At 53.7% G+C, this 21,547-nt stretch overlaps 1 protein-coding gene across 1 annotated transcript in view; it reads left to right on the top strand.

Moving 5' to 3' along the window:
• clasp1a (cytoplasmic linker associated protein 1a) overlaps positions 1-21,547 on the top strand; it is a 58,949-nt gene that overhangs the window by 32,266 nt on the left and 5,136 nt on the right. Inside the window, 26 exon segments of the mRNA XM_047047249.1 lie at positions 122-267; positions 836-971; positions 1,065-1,135; positions 1,356-1,415; positions 2,332-2,409; positions 2,630-2,797; positions 3,511-3,557; positions 4,030-4,200; positions 7,749-7,856; positions 9,267-9,428; positions 10,883-11,035; positions 12,059-12,121; positions 13,000-13,103; positions 13,258-13,281; positions 13,804-13,929; positions 13,931-14,067; positions 14,644-14,707; positions 14,881-14,883; positions 14,997-15,160; positions 15,325-15,403; positions 15,508-15,651; positions 17,522-17,671; positions 17,782-17,888; positions 18,956-19,103; positions 19,224-19,470; positions 21,108-21,164. Of these exon segments, the coding sequence (XP_046903205.1) occupies positions 122-267; positions 836-971; positions 1,065-1,135; positions 1,356-1,415; positions 2,332-2,409; positions 2,630-2,797; positions 3,511-3,557; positions 4,030-4,200; positions 7,749-7,856; positions 9,267-9,428; positions 10,883-11,035; positions 12,059-12,121; positions 13,000-13,103; positions 13,258-13,281; positions 13,804-13,929; positions 13,931-14,067; positions 14,644-14,707; positions 14,881-14,883; positions 14,997-15,160; positions 15,325-15,403; positions 15,508-15,651; positions 17,522-17,671; positions 17,782-17,888; positions 18,956-19,103; positions 19,224-19,470; positions 21,108-21,164 (2,917 nt within the window).

Raw genomic sequence — 21,547 nt, 5'->3', positions numbered from 1 at the left:
TTCCCTGATACCTTGTGGTGTTCTCGTGTGAAATGACGTGCAGCCACGACACAAAGCCACGGCCCGAAAGCCTGCACCGCCCCCAGTCACCTAGTCTCTCTCCATTGGTCATCCTTTACAGCTCAAGAAGGTGCGCTCGCTCCTATTGGGCGGAGCCTTGGAGTACGAGGGCTTCCCCCAGCAGCTCCGCCTCCTGGAAGCCCCGCTGAAGCTGTCGGCGAAGGACCTGCGCTCCCAGGTGGTCCGCGAGGCCTGCATCACCCTCGGGTGAGGAACCACCCCTAGCTGCCCCCCCTAACTCCACCCACCGCGCCTTGTCAAAGTGGCATTCCAAGTCGGGGCGTCGGGCGCTGTGGGAACGTATCCGTCATCTTGTGCTAATGTGCTGGTGATGAGCTGGAACCGAAGCGCCGGTCGCTCAGCCACACACGGCGCTCGCCGAAAGAGCAGCCGCTTGATGGATGGGGCAAGGTGGGCAGCTTCTTAATGCCACCCCCCCGCTGCCCCCCCCCCCCCCCCCCCCCCCCCCCCCCCCCCCCCCCGCTGCCACACAGAGCTGGCAGCCACATCTGTAATAACCCAACACGGATGTGCCCGGAGATAACAGCTGGGCTGGGAGGGACGGTGTGGTTTTAGAACCCGGGCGTTCAAAATGAATAGGTATCTGGTGGGATAGAAGGCCTAACTGCCAGCGATCGAACCCCTGTTCCTTTAGTGTCCTCTCTGGACAGACCTGGGCTAGCTGTGTGATGAGTTGGTCTGGCAGGTAGAGCTTGATATTGATTTGTTTGCGTCTTGGATCCTTGTGTCCCTTTCCCTCCCTCCCTCCGGTCAGGCATCTGTCGTCTTTACTGGGCAACAAGTTTGACCACGGGGCGGAGAGCGTCATGCCCACGCTCCTCAACCTGGTGCCCAACAGCGCCAAGATCATGGCCTCTTCTGGGGTGGTCGCCATCCGCCTCATCCTGAGGGTGAGCAACACACACACGCACACAGTGTCTCACACACACGCTCACACGCGAGCCCACAAGCCCGTATTCACCGTTGTCTTTCTCTGGTTCCAGCAAACACACTACCCGCGCCTCATCCCCATCATCACCAGTAACTGCACCTCCAAATCCGTGGCGGTGAGAAGGTGAGGACTCTCTGGTCTGGTGCTCCCGGTCCCGGCCTCCTTTCCCCAACCCCCACGTTCTCCCTCCCCACGTTCTCCCTCCCCACGTTCTCACTCCCCACGTTCTCCCTCCCCACGTTCTCCCTCCCCACGTTCTCCCTCCCCACGTTCTCACTCCCCACGTTCTCACTCCCCACGTTCTCACTCCCCATGTTCTCCGTGTGCTTGTCTGCCCATCCAGGCGCTGCTACGAGTTCCTGGACCTCATGTTACAAGAGTGGCACACACAAACCCTGGAGAGGTGAGGAACCCACCGTTTCACTGCTGTTCGACATCCAAGCACCCTCTCTCACGCACGCGCACACACACTCACTCACACACACATTCGCGTGTGCATGCGCGCGAGCGCTCGTTAGCTCGTATGTGCGCGCCGTTTGCGAATCTCCCCCTCGTGACATTTAAGTATGTGTGTGTCGGCTGGGTGGGCGGCTGATGAGGCCGGGGTGATCGATGAGCGAGCCGTCGGGGCTCCTGGCGGTGAGGGGCTGGCGCTGTTACCAGGGCAACCGGCGCTGCCGCAAGAGTTTAAAAAGGGGTGTGGGGACGCCTGGTGAGCCCACTCTCCCAGAGGACCCACCAGGACGAGAGGAGGGCTGTGTGAGAGCAGAGGGAGACAGAGAGAGAGAGAGACAGACAGAGAGAGAGAGACAGAGAGAGACACAGAGAGAGACACAGAGAGAGAGAGACAGAGAGAGAGACACAGAGAGAGACACAGAGAGAGAGACACAGAGAGAGAGACACAGAGAGAGAGACACAGAGAGAGACACAGAGAGAGAGACACAGAGAGAGAGAGACAGAGAAAGAAAGAGAAAGAGAGAGAGAGATACAGAGAGAGATACAGAGAGAGATACAGAGAGAGATACAGAGAGAGAGACAGAGACAGAGACAGAAAGAGAGACAGAGAGAAACAGAGGGAGACAGAGAGACACAGAGACTGAGAGAGAAAAAGAGACAGAGACAGACAGAGAGAGACAGAGAGAGAGAGAAAGAGAGAGAGAGAGAGACACAGAGAGAGCGAGTAAGAGTTGGAGAAAGAAATAGAAGACAGAGTGGAGATAGAAAAGAGAGAGAGACCGTGCGTGTGACAGAGCTTTGAGACGTCCTGCTTCTGAAGGCTGCCTGTCTCTCTGCCCTGCCATGTTCCCCTATTACCCCAGACACGTGGCCGTCCTCACCGAGACCATCAGGAAGGGGATCCACGACGCCGACTCTGAGGCCAGATCTGTCGCCAGGAAGTAAGTTCTAGCTCATACTGTTTGGGGAATATGACTTTAAATTTGTATCATTTGTTCTTGATTCTTTTACCGCTCTGTGACCTGTATCCGCTGTGTAAAAGTATGGTCGAAGATATATTGGAAGTTGATCCTTAATTATTTCTTTATCTTATTTCTTATTTTTGCTGTCTTTAAAGTTATATGTTCGAAAGTCAGTTTCACCTTTCCCTCTCCCATCCAGGTGCTATTGGGGTTTCCATGGCCACTACAGCCGGGAGGCGGAGCATTTGTTCCAGGCACTGGAGTCGACCTATCAGAAGGCTCTCCAATCACACCTGAAGAGTTCTGACAGCATTGTGTCCCTGCCCCAGTCCGACCGCTCCTCCTCCAGCTCCCAGGAGAGCCTCAAGTAAGACCACGCCATGCTCTCCACCTCTCCACCACGTCATGCTCTCCACCTCTCCACCACGTCATGCTCTTTACCTCACTACCTCTCCACCTCTCCACCTCACTACCTCCCCACCCTTTTCATTTCTCGGTCATTCCACCTTCCCTCCTTCTCTCCCTCTCTTCTTTCCTTCCTCCCTCTGTGACTCATGGCGAAATGAGTTCCTGAAGAGCTATTAAACATCGATTTGAGGATGCCACTAATGTGTCTAAGCCTGTTGGCCCGCAATTCTAACAGCGGCCATGAATATCTGCAGCTGCCTGGGGGAACACAGTGGAATTGATTGTGTTCCTTCATCCAGCCCAGCGGTCCCCCACGGAGTAGTGGGCTATGACCTCACCTCCTCCTGCAGCAGGACGGCAGCTGCTCTGAAGCAGGACCCTGGGAGAGGGGAGAGGGGGGGGGTGTGGAGTGAGTGTGTACAGTATGTGGTGTGTGTAGAAAGAGTCAGTGCTTGAGGAGACTGTATGTGGGTATACTGGGATCAGATCTTTCTCTAGGTAGTCTATATAACCCATTCAAGCTGGGACAGGGACAGGGACTGCTGGATAGCCGCCGCAAATGTCTTCATCCGTCACCGGACTTTTAGTACGCCCCGCGTGTTCGCCGCTCGAATCAGCGGCGTGGGTGGAGTGTCGTCCTCGTCTCCTGATCCATCCCCTCTCTCTCCTCAGCCGGCCGCTGTCTGTCAAGGGGGTCATAGGAGGCAGCATGTCGCGGAGTAAGGAAGCTCTTTTCTTCTCTTCCCTCAAAGTTTCCTGCACGTCCACTTCCGGTCAGTGTCCATGTGGGCTCTGTGGGTGAGCAGGCATATTGATATTCCTCTCCTCCCTCTGTCCCTCTCCTCCCTCTGTCCCTCTCCTCTCTCTGTCCCTCTCCTCCCCCTGTCCCTCTCCTCCCCCTGTCCCTCTCCTCCCCGTCCCTCTCCTCCCCCTGTCCCTCTCCTCCCTCTGTCCCTCTCCTCCCCCTGTCCCTCTCCTCCCCGTCCCTCTCCTCCCCCCGTCCCTCTCCTCCCCCTGTCCCTCTCCTCCCCGTCCCTCTCCTCCCTCTGTCCCTCTCCTCCCCCTGTCCCTCTCCTCCCCGTCCCTCTCCTCCCCCTGTCCCTCTCCTCCCCGTCCCTCTCCTCCCCCTGTCCCTCTCCTCCCCCTGTCCCTCTCCTCCCCGTCCCTCTCCTCCCCGTCCCTCTCCCCCAGGTAAGATGATCAGCTCCAGGGTCTCCTCCACGCCCGGCTCCCTCCAGCGCTCCCGTAGCGACGTCGACGTCAACGCCGCCGCAAGCGCCAAGTCCCGCCTCTCCACCGTCCCCTCGGCGTCTCCCTTCAGCTCTGCCTCCGCCCTGCCTCCAGGGTCCTACGCCTCCCTAGGTAAACCTCCGCCCTGCCTCCAGGGTCCTACGCCTCCCTAGGTAAACCTCCGCCCTGCCTCCAGGGTCCTAGACCTCCCTAGGTAAACCTCCGCCCTGCCTCCAGGGTCCTAGGCCTCCCTAGGTAAACCTCCGCCCTGCCTCCAGGGTCCTAGACCTCCCTAGGTAAACCTCCGCCCTGCCTCCAGGGTCCTAGGCCTCCCTAGGTAAACCTCCGCCCTGCCTCCAGGGTCCTAGACCTCCCTAGGTAAACCTCCGCCCTGCCTCCAGCTCAGCCTCTCGCTGCAGCCAAGGTCTCTCTTTACACCGAGAGTCCGTCTCCGATTCAAATCAAATCATATGTTATTTTTATGGCCCTTTTAACGAGCAGTGTCACAGGCGGCTTTGCATCTAATAATACTTTATTGATATAGCACATTTCATACAAGAATTGCAGCTCAATGTGCTTGACATAAAATCACTACAAACAACAATAATAAAAACAATAATACAAGTGATACAAGTAATCTAAATAGATGAAGAAAACATTTAAATGTATCAAGACAAAGTACAAGCCGCAGTCTTTGCGGGAATCAAGAGCTCATAAGCCGCAGTCTTTGTTGTGTCTCGAGTCTGTCTTAGACTCGAGCTGCCTTTGCAGTTTCCCAAACATGTAACAACCCAGACTAGCCGCACTCTATCTGCGGTCTCTCGAATCCGTCTTGGACTCGGGCTGCCTTTGCAGTTTCCCAACATATAACAAACCAGACTAGCCTGTATAACTTAACCTAAACCAACCTAAACCCTAAAGCCAGACAAGGAAAAACGCCCTGAACATCTTTTGAAACCTAGGACTTCTGAAATTCAGTGCAATTCAGCGAAGGATCCCCTCCTCCAGAGCCAGTTGGTGACACCGAAAATAGCAGAGTAAGACTGAACACAGTCATGTATCAAGAGTAGAGATCACAGTAAGAATATGCAAATAGTGTGGTGTAACACGGACACCCGCAGGTCCAAATCAGCGCAGTAACTGCAGTGCTCGCTTTTCCTTGTCTCCTCTCCGATGGATCGTTCCGGCAACAGAGTGGGTCAAATGGAGGAAAGGAAACAAGGGGAGGAATCCACTTTAAACTTCTGAGACCCTCATGCAAAGTTTCTCTCTCATCCCCACTAGCCCCCCCCCCCTCCACCCCCCATCCACTAGCCCCCCGCCCCCTCCCCACCATCCGAGCACTTAAAAAAATCGTACTCCCACAAGAATCCCATCAATCCCATCAGGAGCGGCCATACGTCACGTCTGCACGTCTTAATGAAGTACTCAAATGTCGAGCTGAAACCAGTGGCTTTTATGGCTCACAGTGGGAGTATTAATAAGCCTGTCATCTGCTGGCTGGATGTCATTAAGCTGTTCGGTCAGCAGGAACACACTAAATCCACACGACGGCTTCTCCTCATCCACCAGTTTGACTAATAGCTGGGACGGGGGCAAGCAGCCCATCACACACAGGCTGTAATTAAAGGAGAATCCCTTCTGGAAACTAACATTTAAGGCCACGCTAACTGATGACAAACAGCTCTCCACTTAGCGCCCAGCCAGACTGTTCATGGGAGGATCCAAGATGGCCGACACTAATATCCTGTGCCTCTCCTCTTCCCTCTGTGGTGGAGCCGACGGAACTCTTCCCATTACTCTTTGTGTTTTCCTTCTCTCCTTCTCTCCTGGCTAACTGTTACTAATGTCTAACTCTACCTCTCCTCCCGCTCGCCGCTCCCTGATCTTTATGTGCCCAAAGACGGCACGCCTGGTAAAACTGATGGTAAGATTTGTGTGTGTGATTGTATTTGTGTGTGTGTGTGTGTGTGTGGGGGGGGGGGGGGGTTGAGTGAGAGAGAGGACATGTGTGGTGGGGAATGACTAATTGCGTGTGTAGTGTGAGTGTGAGAGAGCAGGTGTGGCAGTGACTGAGTGTGTGTGGTGAGTGTGTCGTATATTTGTGTCAGTCTTTGTTTGTCGAGGGCTGTATTCTAGAGCCCTACCCCCCTCCTTCTGTCCTTCCGTTCCTCCGTGCCGGTGGTCTTCAGTGGAACTCTGCATGAGCTGTCTGCATGACCCTCCTTCTCTCTCAACCCCCCCCCTATCCCCCAACTAACAATGGTCTCCTGTTATCCTCACAACAAACTGCACCCAGACCAGTCGCGAAAGGGTTTTTAACGTTTATTGGGGTTTGTTTGTTGTCTAAACGTTTGTTGACTCTTGCCAGCAGCTGGTATGCAACTGGGTGTTCCCAATAGAGAGCATGGATGTCCTCTCTTCACCTGTTGATGTAGTTCATTGTTCCCCTTGTCAATGTTTGCATCTCAATGTCTGTCTGTAGTTGTATTTTTCTGAACATGAAGATTCCACTTTTTGGTTTTATAATTAGGTCCGTCCACATTACCTGCGTCTTCTGCTCTTATTCACAGAGAGTGTGTTTGTTGTCATTTGATTCGGATCAGTGAGTTCACAGGAAGTGTGTGTGTGTGTGTTAGAGAACCTGACGGAGCAGTGAAAAGGATCCTCAGGTGTGCGTGTGACTGAGTTCGGGCTCTGAGGTTATTTCATAGTTTAGCTTGTTTGTAGACACTGTGTTTTATTCATAGACTGGTATATGACACGTGCCATGATCATCACCTAGACTTCATGGAGACTTTCTAGACCCCATGCAGTTTTTATAACGACTGCTGTGTTGCGTGATGCTAGATATTGCAATGCAGCCGACTGGATGTGGTAGTCTTATCAAGTCTCCCCCCAAGCAAATTAACCTTCCCAACATTTCAATACCAGACAGGTTTCGAAACAGGCTGTGATAACAGTCGTGCTGTGTGTGTGTGTGTGTGTGTGCCTCTGAGGGAAGTAGATAAGGCAGGAAAGGGGGCAACGAGTGTGGGAATTTTGAGATATTTGAGAGCTTAGATGAGAAACGTGGGACGGTGTTCGTTTGCAACGTCCACATTTAGCAAAGACAAAATCCGTAACAGTCTCTCAACTGCACTTGGTCTTGTGAGCGAAAGGCTTCCAAAGTATGAGTTTAGCTTGGCAGCGTGTGACTGCGTTGTTGGGCAAACTCAAGTCCAAGGAGCTAGCCGGGTGGTGTGTTCAGCTGCACTGCATGCTGGAAGAGATGTCGTCATGAAGGGCCACGTGAGAACACTGTCTGCAAATACAGAGGTGTTCAGTCTGTCTGTCTGTCTGTCTGTCTGTCTTCCCCCCAGTGGTTCTGGAAGTCTCTATCCTCCTCCAGGTTGTCTTCGTCTCTCCAACCCGTCTTCCTCCTCTCCAGTCCGTCCACGTGTTGTATGGTCAATTGGGTCTGATGATGATACAGCCCCGCCCTCAACTTTGTCTCTCTTTGTCTCTTTCTCTATGTTTCCACCCCTCTCCCCCCCCCCCCTCTCTCTCTCTCTCTCTCTCTCTCTCTCTCTCTCTCTCTCTCTCTCTCTCTCTCTCTCTCCCTCTCTCTTTCTCTATCTATCTCTCTCTCTCTTTCTGCCCCCCCTCTCTCCCCCCCTTCTCCCCCTCTCTCTCCCCAGGCCGAGTGCGTACCAGGAGACAGAGCTCAGGAAGTGCTGTGGGGGCCTCCAGCACTGTGGTGGACAGCAGGGGGCGCAGCCGAGCCAAAGTGGTTTCCCAGTCGCAGCGTAAGTTCAACGGACAAGCAGACAAGTGTTCGGACCCTACGCACACAGTAGCAGTCAAGATGAGGCTAGAGTCGGAACATGAGGCGCATTGTCCTGCTCTGTCTCTCATCGTCACATACTGCCTCAGTATGACCCATGACGTGACAGTTGTGAGGTCATATTAGGTCCTTGCGTTTTTCCTATGTATTCGGTGTTTTCCTCATGAACCTGCTTTGTGAAGGGGCTGGATTCACTTCCGGGGCACCATATCAGAGGGTGTGCCTGTGTGTGCCTGTGTGCCTGTGTGCCTGTGTGCGTGTGTGTGTGTGTGTGCGTGCGTGCGTGCGTCTGAATGGCTTAGAGGCTTCACATATGATGACGTTTGCACGTGTAACATGCACAATGAACTGCAGACCTGGCATGGTGCATGCTGGGTAAACACTCATATCACATTGACCGTTCTGATTCTCGCCTGTTCTGCGGCTCGGCTCCATAAACCAGGATCCAGATCGGCCAATCCCATCGGTGGTAAGGCCTAACTTCATCCAATCAGAGCCAAGCCTCCACCCCATTTCTCTACGCGGAGCTCATGCACGCCGACTCATTCGTTCCGTTCCTAGCTTCATGTCGTCATCCCAGCATGCTCCATTCAACTCAAGTCCCTGCCAAATTGCCATGGTTTCTGTTTGCCGTTGACTTGGTCCCTTCCACCTAGGCTCCCTGTTGTGCTGTACTGTTCTACGTTGTTGGTGTTGGCCGTGGTCTGTCTTCATGGTTGGGTGTGTGGGTGTTCTGTCCCTGTGTGTTCTACCACAGCTGAAGTCAGTCAAGTCAGTCGCTCGGTTAGATGGGATCCAGACCCTCCCTTCTGTCTGTCTGTCTGTCTGTCTGTCTGTCTGTCTGTCTGTGTGTCTGTCTGTCTGTCTGTCTGTCTGTCTGTCTGTCTGTCTGTCTGTCTGTCTGTCTGTCTGTCTGTCTGTCTGTCTGTCTGTCTGTCTGTGTCGGTCACCATTTGTCCCTCGCCCATTCAAAAGCTGAATTCCCATCTCTGTGTTTGTATCGGTGCGAGTCGTCAGCCCTGGGCAGGAGACTGTCCCCGCCCCCTCTCTCTCTCTCCAGTCTTGTCGCTCCTAAGAACTTAAGAATAGGTCACACAACGTGATTCAGCATTTATATGACGAATGAGGTCTCCTAAGAGGACCTTTCACCTCCACTGATATCCCAGTGCGGTGCCTCCACAACACGGAGGATGTATGGGACTTCAGCTTTGAGCCTGCCAGAACCCCCCCCCACCCCAACCCCCCCCAGCATGACACGGGAGAGGGGCGTCAGCAGACGACCTCTGACCCTTTCAGGGAGGCCCCTCTGTCTCTCACAGACTCTGGCCACTCGCTAACCACTGACCTCTCTGTGTGTGTGTTTCCCCCCCAGCGGGCAGTCGCTCCAGCTCCCCAGGCAAGCTGCTGGGCCACGCCTACGGGCGGATCCCCCGAGCCACCGTGTCGGCCTCCAGCACGCCGCTGGACCGGAGGAGCAAGATCCCCCGCAGCCAGGGCTGCAGCCGGGAGAGCAGCCCCAGCCGCCTGGGCTTGGGTATGGAGCACACACATTAACACACACACACTTACACACACATACACACACATACATGAAACATGCACACACACACACACATACACACACTTACACACATGAAACATGCACACACATTAACATACACAAACACACACATACATACACACATTCATACATATACACACGTACATGAAACATGCACACACGTTAACATACACACACACACACATACACACCAAAATGCACGCATACATAACAAACACATGCACACAAACATACATAAACATACACACACATGTGAAACACACACACATACATCCATAAACACACATGTACGCACACAAGCATTGACAAACACACAGACAACCCTTCCATGGTGTATCTACACACAGATGCCATCCAGCATTCCGGGGCGTTCTGCAGCAGGCTCTAGTCAGACCGGGAGCCTTCTCTGCACAGAGCACCTGTGCTGGATACTGATAAACGACACACTTCACTGAAGCTATCAGCATGCCATGGCAGTGCGTCCAACTGGGGGATTTCACAGCCCGTATCTTATCTGCAGTGTAGTGGTGTGGAGATCATCCCACTGGCGCTGTCTGTCCTCTGAGTGGGTCGGCTCACCACCACACAGAACACCAATGTCCCAGAGCTGTCTGGGGGGTGTCGCTACTCTCACAGAAAGTGGACGACCATTGAGCCTTACAGGAAGGACATCAGTCCCTATTTCACCTCCAGTCCAGTCACTTGCCACCACCCCCTGTAAACCTGTGTATTTGATGGGTTTATGGGATTTCATCCGTGCACACATTCACCAATCCGTTCCTTCCGCCTGTCGGTGTGTGTGCGTCTGTGCTGAGGTCACTGTCAGTGTGTGTCAGGCGTCGAGACTCCATCTCCATGTCTGCCAAAGGCTGCCTTTTTACGTCTGTCTAATTGTAGCCGTGACAGGGTAGGAGGAGTTACTGATCCAACACGGAAGCAAGACTACTATTTACGATTTCAAACTGTCACGAACGTGACTCTTTTAGGAGGTGTCTTTTACCATGACTCATTTACTTTTCAAACTATGACTCCATATGATTTTCAGGTTGTGAATAATGCGTAAGACGCCACTTTTTTTATTGTGAACTTTATTATTATTTCTTTCAGTTTTTGATTGTTGTTTTTTTTTCGTCTCTTGGGAATTTTTTGTTCTTCTTCTTTATGTTCTTTGTGAGAAATGGTCACATCAAATGTGACCGTCTTATCCCTGTCTAATCTGCATTTTAGTAAAGCTGAGAACTTCAGACTTGAGCTTGGACTGTGAGCTTCAGCTAACCTCTAATTCTGCGATGTTGCGTGACCGGCAAAGCCCTTTCTTGTCTGTCCTGGTCTCCCCTCCTCACCCCCTCCAGCCCAGCCCAGCCTGGCCCAAACTCTCACTAACCCCCCCTCCACCTAACCCTAACCTGACCTGTGTGTTCTGACAGCCAGTGGTAAAGCTCTTCTTCCTGCCGCTCTCCCCTACCGCACGCTAGCCCGGAGCCGCATCCCCCGGCCCAGCATGAGTCAGGGCTGCAGCCGCGACACCAGCCGCGAGAGCAGCCGCGACACCAGCCCCACCCGGGGCTTCGCTCCTCTGGGTGAGTACCGACCACCGCGGGCCCTCAGCACCGCAGAACCAGCAGCGGTTGGGCCTCTCCAACCTTTCAGGGGAAACACTGCCCGTGTCCAAACATAGTCCTTACACTCTTCTGCCCTCACCCCCTCCCCTCCCTTCCCCACAACGAGACCTTCTACTTTCCAGTCCCCCTCTGCCACCTTCAGTCCAGTGTGGGAGGTCATGAGGAATCTTTCACCTTCTGAAGGCCTGCATCTCTGCTCTCGGCATGCAAAACTAACTCTGACAAGTTTTAGAATAAAGCACTGTCTGTCTGTCTGTCTGACTGACTGTCTGACTGCCTGTCTTACAGATGTCTGTCTGTCTGACTGACTGTCTGTCTGTCCAACTGTCTGTTTGTCTGTCTGTCTGTCTGGTGGGTAGGATTGTGACTGTATCATTGTGGGACTCTTAAGTTGTATGTGTGCAATACTTTTTATTTATTTTTTAAGACATTGAGTTCAAACCAGACAATATCCATGTGTCTTACTATGTGAAAGCCTTATTATAGCTCAAGGACATGCATTCACTTTTTTTTTTTACTCTAAGTAGAAATAGGACGACAGAAAGAAAAGGCAGCGTAATGTCTGTATGTTACATTCCGTGGCCATGCAATCATGTGTTTTCTGTAGCTGCTCAATGGACTGGAGAGGAGCCTTTATTTCCTGTCTATTTCCTGTACTGTGACATCACAGGAAATGACAATCTGTCCCGGCCTTGAGTTGGTGGAGGAAGAGGGTGGCGTGCAGGAAGGGGGGGTGCACGTCGTTTCCCTCTTTCTCCTCTGACTTGAGGTAGTCGGTCATTCGCATGATCCATACAGACCGCTCCCGGCTCCTTTTCCCACTGGCTCTCAGAGTTGAACAGCGTGGAACTGTCCGGTTCCACCCAGCTCAGCTCGGCAGTGTGAGGGCACCTCAGAGGAGTGTCCGGTGTGTGTGTGTGTGTGTAGCGTGTGTCTAACCCCTCGGGTGTCCCCCCCCCTCCTCCTCCTCCCCCCTCGCAGCCTCCCGACGGCACTCCCGCTCCACCAGTGCGCTCTCCACGGCCGACCCCCACGGCCAGTCAGGTGACCGGCACGCCAACTCCCTCGCCCCCCACCCCCCGCCCTCAGTGTCCACACCACTGTACGCCCCAGCGTGCTTCCATATTGCTACTTGGCCTCCCTGCCGCCAGGGGGCGACAGGGAGCAACGTCATCCGTTGTCTGTGCTGTCGTCCCGTGCTCCGCGCTGTGTCGTTCATTTGCCGTTCGAAGGGGGGGAGCCTTGTTTTCATTTCTTCATTCGTCATTGAGGCTTTTGTTGTGATGTCTTCATCTGCTTCTGCATATTATTTGCCTCAGGCATGCTGATATTGTGACCGTTAGGCATTTGTCCTTCGTTTTTTACCGCTACCCTTTTAGTGTCCTTACTCCCAGTGTGGACGGGAGCTAACTGTAGGTTCACATTTAGCTGTGGTCACCATTTTCCACTCCACACAAGAACGTCTAATGTTCATACAGCTTTGTCAGACTGTCATTGGCATCTAATGTCACGCTTTTATCCGTGCCCATTCCATATCGGGCCTATTTGTTTCCTGTATGGGATTCATTTGGCCCTGATTTGGTCCCACTCTATGTTATCTGGGATTTTCTGTTGGTGGGCGAATCATTCTCATCCTTGTTCTGCATTCTTCTTCTTCTTCATTCATGGTGTAAGCTCATGAAAACCATTTGATTTGGTATCTTGCTGAAGTGTCGTTTTTTCCCGTGTCGTTCTTTTGCGCGAGTTATCTCGCCACCTCAACATGTCACCGCAACAATAGGTCCCCCATAAGTATCACTCATTGTATTGACCACATCAATGTTCCAGGTAAGTGATGGTTACCCATGGAACCCTGTGGTCCTGTTTAATCCACCCCCTCACTCACCAACCTCTCCCCCCCCCCCTCCCCCCCTTCCTTCCAGACCGGTATGGCCTGCTCCACCAGGCCAGGATCTCGGCATCGGTCAACGCCATGCGAGTCCTCAACACCGGCACTGAGGTGGAGGCGGCCGTGGCAGATGCCCTGGTAAGGACCTCATCGGGGACACCCACATGCCTGACGTCTTAACTCTGAATAACTGGGCTGGTCCCAACAAGGCCTGCCGTCTCAATAGACCCTGCTGACCCTGTGAACTATCCTTCCCTTTCTCTCCCCCTGATCCTCGTGGTCCACCTCTCAGCTGTTAGGAGACTCCAGGAACAAGGTAGTTTGTGTGTTTGCGTCGCCGTCTGTCCTCCACTCTACTCACGCATCTAGAAATATCACACGTGTGCATGACGCGGCTGACTTGCCAGCGTTCCGATAGGCTGATTCGAACCATTTATGTATCCAACTCATGGCCGCACTTGAAAGTTCTCATTTCCGTGCGAAACCTTGCATGTCGAATGGTAGTCTTCCAACATCATTCACTCTTTAACGTCTGTGCAGAGTTGGCATATGTGTCTCTTAGTATTTCCAAATAACGAGCTTACTAATGACACAGACATGATCTTTTGATACTCCGCTGGCGACAAGTGAAATCTTCCCAGTTCGATTGTCACAAGTAGTTCAGTAGTCAATCTGTGTCAGTAAAACAACCAGCATGGCTCCCTGAACACCGACAAAGGAAGCACCCATCATATCCCATCATGCCTAACTGACTGAGCCAGAGCGGGCCGCGCCTCTCACTCACCTTCGACCCCCACCCTCCCACAATCCTCCCCCCCCCCCCCCCCCCCCGCCGCAGAGGAAGCCGATGCGGCGGCGCTACGAGTCCCCGGGCATCTACTCGGACGACGACGCCAACAGCGACGCCAGCAGCGCCTGCTCCGAGCGCTCGTACAGCTCCCGCAACGGCGGCGGCGGGGGGGGGTGGCGGCCTGCCGCACTACCTGCGTCAGACGGAGGACGTGGCCGAGGTGCTCAACCACTGCGCCAGCTCCAACTGGTCTGAGAGGAAGGAGGGCCTGCTGGGCCTGCAGAACCTGCTGAAGAGCCAGAGGATCCTCAGGTGAGGCGCTAGGGGGGGAGGGGCTGGGGGTGAGGGGCTGGGGGTGAGGGGTGAGGGGCTGGGGGTGAGGGGTTGGGGGGTGAGGTGCTGGGGGGGGAGGCACTGGGGGTGAGGGGCTGGGGGTGAGGGGTGAGGGGCTGGGGGTGAGGCGCTGGGGGTGAGGGGGTGGGGGGTGAGGCGCTGGGGGTGAGGCGCTGGGGGTGAGGCGCTAGGGGTGAGGGGGTGGGGGGTGAGGCGCTGGGGGTGAGGGGGTGAGGGGTGAGGGGGTGGGGGGTGAGGCGCTGGGGGTGAAGGGGTGGGGGGTGAGGAGCTGGGGGTGAGGAGCTGGGGGTGAGGCGCTGGGGGTGAGGGGGTGGGGGGTGAGGAGCTTGGGGTAAGGGGGTGAGGCGCTGAGGGGTGACAGAGAGGGGTGGGGTGAGGGGGGGGGGGGGGGGGGGGGAGTGGAGGGGGCGGGGTTATGGTCCAAGCCACTGGGATGGACCTGACCAGCGTTTGTTCGGTCAGGTTCCTTGTTCCGAGCCGGTTTACTGTGCAGTGACGGTAGTTCTGAGGTGTGTGTGTGTGTGTGTGTTGCAGCCGCGTGGAGCTGAAGAGACTGTGTGAGATCTTCACCAGGATGTTTGCCGACCCACACAGCAAGGTACCAAACCCATCCCACAGGAGGGGCAATGACCCGGATTGGCCAATGACGTTTTATGGGCGCGATTCATTCTGTAAAAGCATGTTACTAAGTACTACGTCACTGAGTTTGCTCTTACTAATCGCGTTTGTCTCTTGTTGCATGCTCTGCTACCGTGTGGATTTCAACAACAGAGAGTAAGTGTGGGAAATCATTCCCTTCACATTGACTTCCACTGCCTTCTGTGGTAAAAATGAGGGTCTTTGCCTTAGAAGTCACACAATGCGTGTGTGTGTGTGTGTGTTGTCAGGTGTTCAGCATGTTCTTGGAGACCCTGGTAGACTTTGTCACGGTGCACAGAGAGGACCTCCAGGACTGGCTGTTCGTCCTGCTCACCCAGCTGCTGAAGAAGATGGGGGCCGACCTGCTGGGCTCCGTCCAGGCCAAGGTCCAGAAGGCTCTGGACGTGACCAGGTCTGGACCGCACGCAAACCTATGTGTTCAAGAAAAAGGGAGATTTTGAAATGCTCTTTTTCCTTCAGATAAGAGGGGATAATCGAACGAGAGCATCTCAAAACAGCAATTTGCACCCATCCCTATACCAACCTAGCCACATGCCTTTTCCGTCATCTTTTCAGGGAGTCTTTCCCCTTCGACCAGCAGTTCAACATCCTGATGAGGTTTATCGTAGACCAGACACAAACGCCCAACCTCAAGGTACCAAAATCTCCCAACTCGACGCTGATCACGAGGGGCTTCAGGGTCGGTCCGGCTTCCGAGACTTTGTATTTCCACCTGGCAACTCCCTCTGTGTCCTGCAGGTGAAGGTGGCCATCCTGAAGTACATCGAGTCCCTGGCCAGGCAGATGGATCCCACAGACTTTGTCAACTCCAGTGAAACCCGCTTGGCCGTGTCGCGCATCATCACGTGGACCACGGAACCGAAGAGTTCCGACGTCAGGAAGGTACGGAGAAGTCTTCCCTGACCGCTGCTCCGCTGTAGTCGAGCCTGTCTAAACCACGGCCTCTTGAAGCCCTGTCCTTAAGTATAGCTTCGTTCAGCTGACCTCGATAAAACCTATGAAGCCAGCGTAAATGTGTATCCAGTTTGAATAATCCGTGTTTCATTTCAGATAGGCCTTATACTACTAGACCTGGCTACTATCTGCTGCAGTCTTGGGTGTGGTATCTTGGTGCCTAAACCGTCTACCTAAATCCCACCTTTTAACAGCGACATGCTTCCTACAGAGTTAATAGGGCTGAATTAACTTCCTACGCTTAGGTCAATGAAGGGATTTGCAAACTGTATGTGTTCAGGGTGGACTCTGATCCATCTGTTCTAGAGTACATACGCTCGGCCAGACCTCAGTGAGTGTGTGTGTTTATGGATGCCAAGGTTCCATAACGTTATCGTGGGTGCCCTCACCAGTCCCCGGCGACGGCCTTGACTCCCCCCTTGCCCCAGTTTGTCCCACGCTCATGCACATCATGTGTCCCCCCCCCCCACCCCCCCCAGGACCGTCTGTTTGTCTTTCCACCGGTGGTTCCAAAATGAAGTCCTCCCCCACGAACGCTCGTATTGCTCGCACGCTAGGGAACCTCAGCTTGTTGTGGCGTGTGAATGGATCCACCTGTGTTAACGCCCCCCCGTTCCGCCCCTGCCACTGTGCCCCAGACGCTTCATAACTGGGTGAGCGAGGAGCTAGCGGGCCGGCCCCTCGCCACGGCTTTACTGTCCACGGAGGGCCACCTGGAAGACAGGTGTAAGCAGGTAGTGCCCCCACCCAAACACACCCATCGCCCTCCGGCACGCACCTCCGCCCCGCTCATTCTCTCCCTCTGCCCTGCGACCTCTAACCCCTCCCGGCCCCCTACGCGGTAGGGGGCCGCTCCTGTGTGGGCCTCTCTTCTTGGCCTTCTGACCTCTAGCCCTGTCGCTCTCTCTAACCCAGCTATGCCTCGCACACCTGACTGCAGATCCACCAGTCTGACGCCGGCTGAAGTCGTTACTCAGTGTTGGAGGCTGACGACGTTTGTGACTGTTAGACATATGCAAATGGGAATGTGCTCTTTTGGCCTGGTTAAAAATTAAACTGTGTGACCTGGATTGTCGTGTTTCTTCCTCTCTGTGCGTAACACATTTGTGTCTGTCCGGATCCATATTAACAAGCTCTTGTCCATCTGCATGTCGATAGTTACGTGTTGTGGAACAGCAACAACGTAGGCAGGATGATTTAACACTGCACTTCTTAAATGTATAACTGGGCCCAGCTAAGAAAACCAATGTTTTTGTTGGACTACATCGGAATGTCGTTGCACTTGCATGGTGTGATAGCACCAAGGCGCTACAAACATTGTCAAATTAGGTTGGACATCTGTGCCCATGTAGACCTGGCAATATAGCCTTCCTTTCACTGTGCTTCCCAGAGGGTTCATCCATCAAGACAGTACAGTAACAGTACAGTCACAGTCCAGTCATAGTACAGTCACGTTACAGTCACGGTACAGTCACGGTACAGTCACAGTACAGTCACGGTATAATCACGGTACAGTCACGGTACAGTCACGGTACAGTCACAGTACAGTCACGGTATAGTCACAGTACTGTCACGGTACAGTCACGGTACAGTCACGGTATAGTCACAGTACAGTCACGGTACAGTCACAGTACAGTCACGGTATAGTCACAGTACTGTCACGGTACAGTCACGGTACAGTCACGGTACAGTCACGGTACAGTCACAGTACAGTAACAGTACAGTCCACACCCCTGCACTGACCCTGCCCTCTCTGTGCCCTCTCTGTGCCCTCTCTGTGCCCTGCTGTGCCCTGCAGGCTGCCCAGGTGGTGCTGATCTCCCTGTTTGAGCTCAACACCCCCGAGTTCACCATGCTGCTGGGGGCGCTGCCCAAGACCTTCCAGGACGGAGCCACCAAGCTGCTCCACAACCACCTGAAGAACTCCAGCAACACCAGCAGCAGCGTGGTATGACACCTGGGGCACGGTGGACCTGCCTGTGTACGACCTCACTCAAAGCCATATTGATAGTGTTTAATACCACTTCTTTTTTTCCTTCTTTCTTTTTCTCCCTAAAGGGTTCTCCGAGCAACACGATTGGCCGAACGCCACCCCGCCTCACCCCCAGTCGCTCCAGCCCCTTGACCTCCCCGACCAACTGCTCCCACGGAGGACTGTCTCCCAGGTACGCACGCACGATCGCCTGCTTCGCAGTGTGCCCTCGTGACCCCCCTGTGGAGGCGCTGGGCTAACGTAAAAGGCTTGTCTCGCTGAGTGACTTTGTCTCGCTGACTGCCGACCAACGCGGTGACGAGTGAGCTGCTCCAAACTCCACTGTAGTGTCAGGAAGTCATGTGACACGGCGGCTCTGTCAGAGCGGCTCACTCCCTGCGTCCCTCTGGCCTCTCTAGCAGAACCCCACGCCCGCAGAGAGAAGCTAGTTTCTACAAACAGCCTGGTGCAAAGATACGGACTCTCGGTTGGTCTGTGGACGCTTGTTTGGTCATAAGGGGGTTGGTCTGTGGACTCTTGTGGGTTTCTGGTAGACGCCAGTGCTCTTCTTAACACGTGCGCCTACCTCAACGCTCAGTCTCTTCTTCCTGTGTCTCCTGTCTTTCTCTCCCTCTCCGCACCTCTCTCCTGCTCTGTGCTTCCTTGTGTTGTTGTTGTTGCCCCCCTCCCGCCCCGCCCCCGTCTTTTCCGTCCGTCCTTCCCTCGCGGCCGTGCTGTGGCTACAGTCGGTTGTGGGGTTGGAGTGTCGACGGGCTGTCAAAGCAACCCCCTCCCCCTCCGCCTCACTGCACCCCTGCCGCCCCCTCCCTCAGGGTCCTCCGCAGAGCTTACTCTCCCAGGTAACACACCCAGAGGCTCGGCAGGGCAAGGCAAGGCAGGGGGGGAAACGGGAAGTGCACCAAACGGTGACCTCTGGTCCTCTTCCTTTCTCTGGGGGAATCGTAGCTTCATTTGAGGACAGTACTTGTGTAAAGTTGTTATTAGCGCCTCATGCTTCTTCTCCCGTACTGTCCGAATTTCTATCTAGAGGTACGATTCTCAATTGCCGCTTACTAATAAAGTAATCGAGGACCTCGGTCGAGAACGCATCCTTGCCTGGTTTTGTTTTCTCGGGTTTACAATCCCTTCACGGAACACAACCCCTTTGCATGGTGTAAGACCCAAGCTGCCAGCGTAGTGGTTCACGTTAGCCTGTCCGACAGGCCTCCCCTCACCTGTGGCCTCTCGCTGTGCTTGCAGCATGACGGAGTACGACACGGAGAACATGAACTCGGAGGAGATCTACAGCTCGCTGCGCGGCGTCACCGAGGCCATCCAGAGCTTCAGCTACCGCAGCCAGGAGGACCTCAAAGAGCCCATGAGACGAGACGGCAAGAGGGACGAGGGCGTGAGTAAACGGCGGCGGCGTCTGGTCAAGGGGCTCGAGCAGCACAGTGGTCAGTCCTCGTGACGGTCTCTATCCCCCCTCTCCTCCACCCCCTCTCTGTGTGGCTCTCTCTCTCTCCAGGCTGGGAGGGAAGGGGGGATGGCCTCCCCGGGCTCTGACGCCCGCCTGGGGCTGGATGTGGTCGAGGGAGGGCGTACGGCCCTGGATAACAAGACGTCCCTGCTCAACACCCCGTCACCCCGCTCCTTCTCCGGGCCGCGGGGCCGCGAGTTTGCCCCCTACGGCTACGGGGACACCATCAGCACCTACGACAAGAGCGCCCTGAAGGAGGCCGTGTTCGACGACGACGTGGAGCAGTTCCGCGACTGTGAGTCCTCCTTGACTTCCGACCTCCGCCCGGCCTGTCATTGACCCCCCTCCCCCCACCCCCCCATCCTGACCCATGTTGTGATGTCACCATGAGGGGTTGTGGGTGTCACCAAGGAGGAGTATGGTAGCAGTCATACTGGCAGCCAGTTTGGGTGCAAAACTTCCATGTATTTTCATATGTATAACGACAAACAAAGAAGGAATTCCAGAAATAATCTAATTGAATAGCCAACAATATTACCACACAACATACAACACAAGACAGCTCTCCCATATACTAGACATAAACACAATGATAGCCTGACTCATTTTTCAGAACCACAAACATTGTTTCTAAACACACAAAACACGTGCGTATATCAAGGACTATTACAGGATGGCCCCGGGTCCTTAAAAAGTATTGTCTTAAACCAATTTTCCAAAAATTAAGCCCTAAAAAGTACTCAATTGTCTTAAATTCAGATTGGAGGGGTCTTCATTTTATTTTATTTTCATGTCACTGTTAAAATGCAAATCTGTTCTGACAGGTCGAATATTGTATTTTTTCCGGTAGGCTATGCGCTGCGTTGTCTCTAGACTCAATGGTCAGAGCGTAGCCTACTGCGCAGCTTTTGATGACGTAAAGCTGTGGTTCCCAACCCTGGTCCTCAGGGCACCCCTGTCCTGCCTGTTTTACATGTTTCCCTGCTCCAACACACCTGATTCAAATGAATGGGTCATTATCCAGCTCTGCAGAAGCCTGCTTATGACCATTCATTTGAATCAGCTGTGTTGGAGGGTGCCCTGAGGACCAGGGTTGGGAACCACTGACGTAAAGCATCGGCAAGGCAGGTAATACAGCAATGGTTGTTCAAAGTTCAATTACAAATGGCTTGAAAAGAACGAGTATTCTTGGTTAAGGTTGGTGCCTGGAAATGCTTATGAAGCAAACTGCGTGTCGAAATAATTTCAATCTTGGGACAATGGGGATCAGAGCGGTGGAATCACACATGCAGAGCAAAAAACACAGGGACTACGTAAAGGCACGCCAGCAGCCTGAAATTGCTAGTTTCTGCTCCACTATTTCCACAGCAAGCAACGGCTAACCCTAACTCAATCGATAATTGTCATTTTACCATACTGTTCATTTTGAACAGACATCAGTGTGTACTTGGAAATATTACTGTATATTTCCACTTTTGATTTGTATATCCATCGTAAGTTTGGTGTTAAATTTCATTTAGAAGTGGTATTAAAAGGTCTTAAGTCTTAAATTTAACTTGTTTATACCTGTAGACACCAAACATTTAATAACAATGGTACGGATCTGGAAGCACCAAATTTGCCTTAAGGAAAACCATAGAAGGCGGTTATAACCGGTCAATCCGGTAGCATGCAGGTGAAAAGCGTCAAATGACGTTTTGGCACCAGGACCTGTGTGATTGGAGAAGGGGTGCGAGTCTCGTCACGCCACATGGTGCTCTCATGTCACAGCAGGAGTGGGGGCGTTCCCACCCAGGACGTGGGCGTGGCTCCTTGTCTGTGGCGGTTGCTGTTGTCATCATCACATCCCTTGCTTTGTGTCCTTCTCCTACCATCCCCCACCCATCCATCCATCCATCTTCTCCTTCTCCCCTCCATCCACCTCCTTTCCAGGCCGCCGGCAGGACTGTGGAGAAAACAAGATGGTGGTCGTCAAGGGCTTTGCACCTGGTAAAAACCCCGCCCCCACCCCCCCCCCCCCCCCCCCTCTTGATAACCCCTCCCCCCCTTTCCTCAACGGCTCCCTAACCCCTTTATCTTGATGACTTGTTTCACACCGTTCTCACAATACTAATGCCAAACTCAACTCAGCTGCTCTTAGTTAACTAGGTCCAGCCCGAAACATTTCAAAATGGCCGACTTGGGTGACAAGGGTAGTAAGGCTGAGGGTACCTGCTGTGTATTCGCAACGTGTCATCTCCGTCCCCCATCTCTATCCATTTGTCTCTCCTCTTCCTGCATATAGCATTGCGATGTGCTCGCTACGCTGTTGTTGCACAGCTTCCACGCCGTGTGTTCCAAAAACCGGGCTGAAGGCTCTCTAACCTCCTAAC

Source organism: Hypomesus transpacificus, chromosome 23, assembly GCF_021917145.1.
Source record: "Hypomesus transpacificus isolate Combined female chromosome 23, fHypTra1, whole genome shotgun sequence".
NCBI classification, from domain to species: domain Eukaryota; kingdom Metazoa; phylum Chordata; class Actinopteri; order Osmeriformes; family Osmeridae; genus Hypomesus; species Hypomesus transpacificus.
The sequence above is the reverse complement of the archived record's forward strand: the minus strand, read 5'-3'. Positions and strand labels throughout refer to the sequence as shown.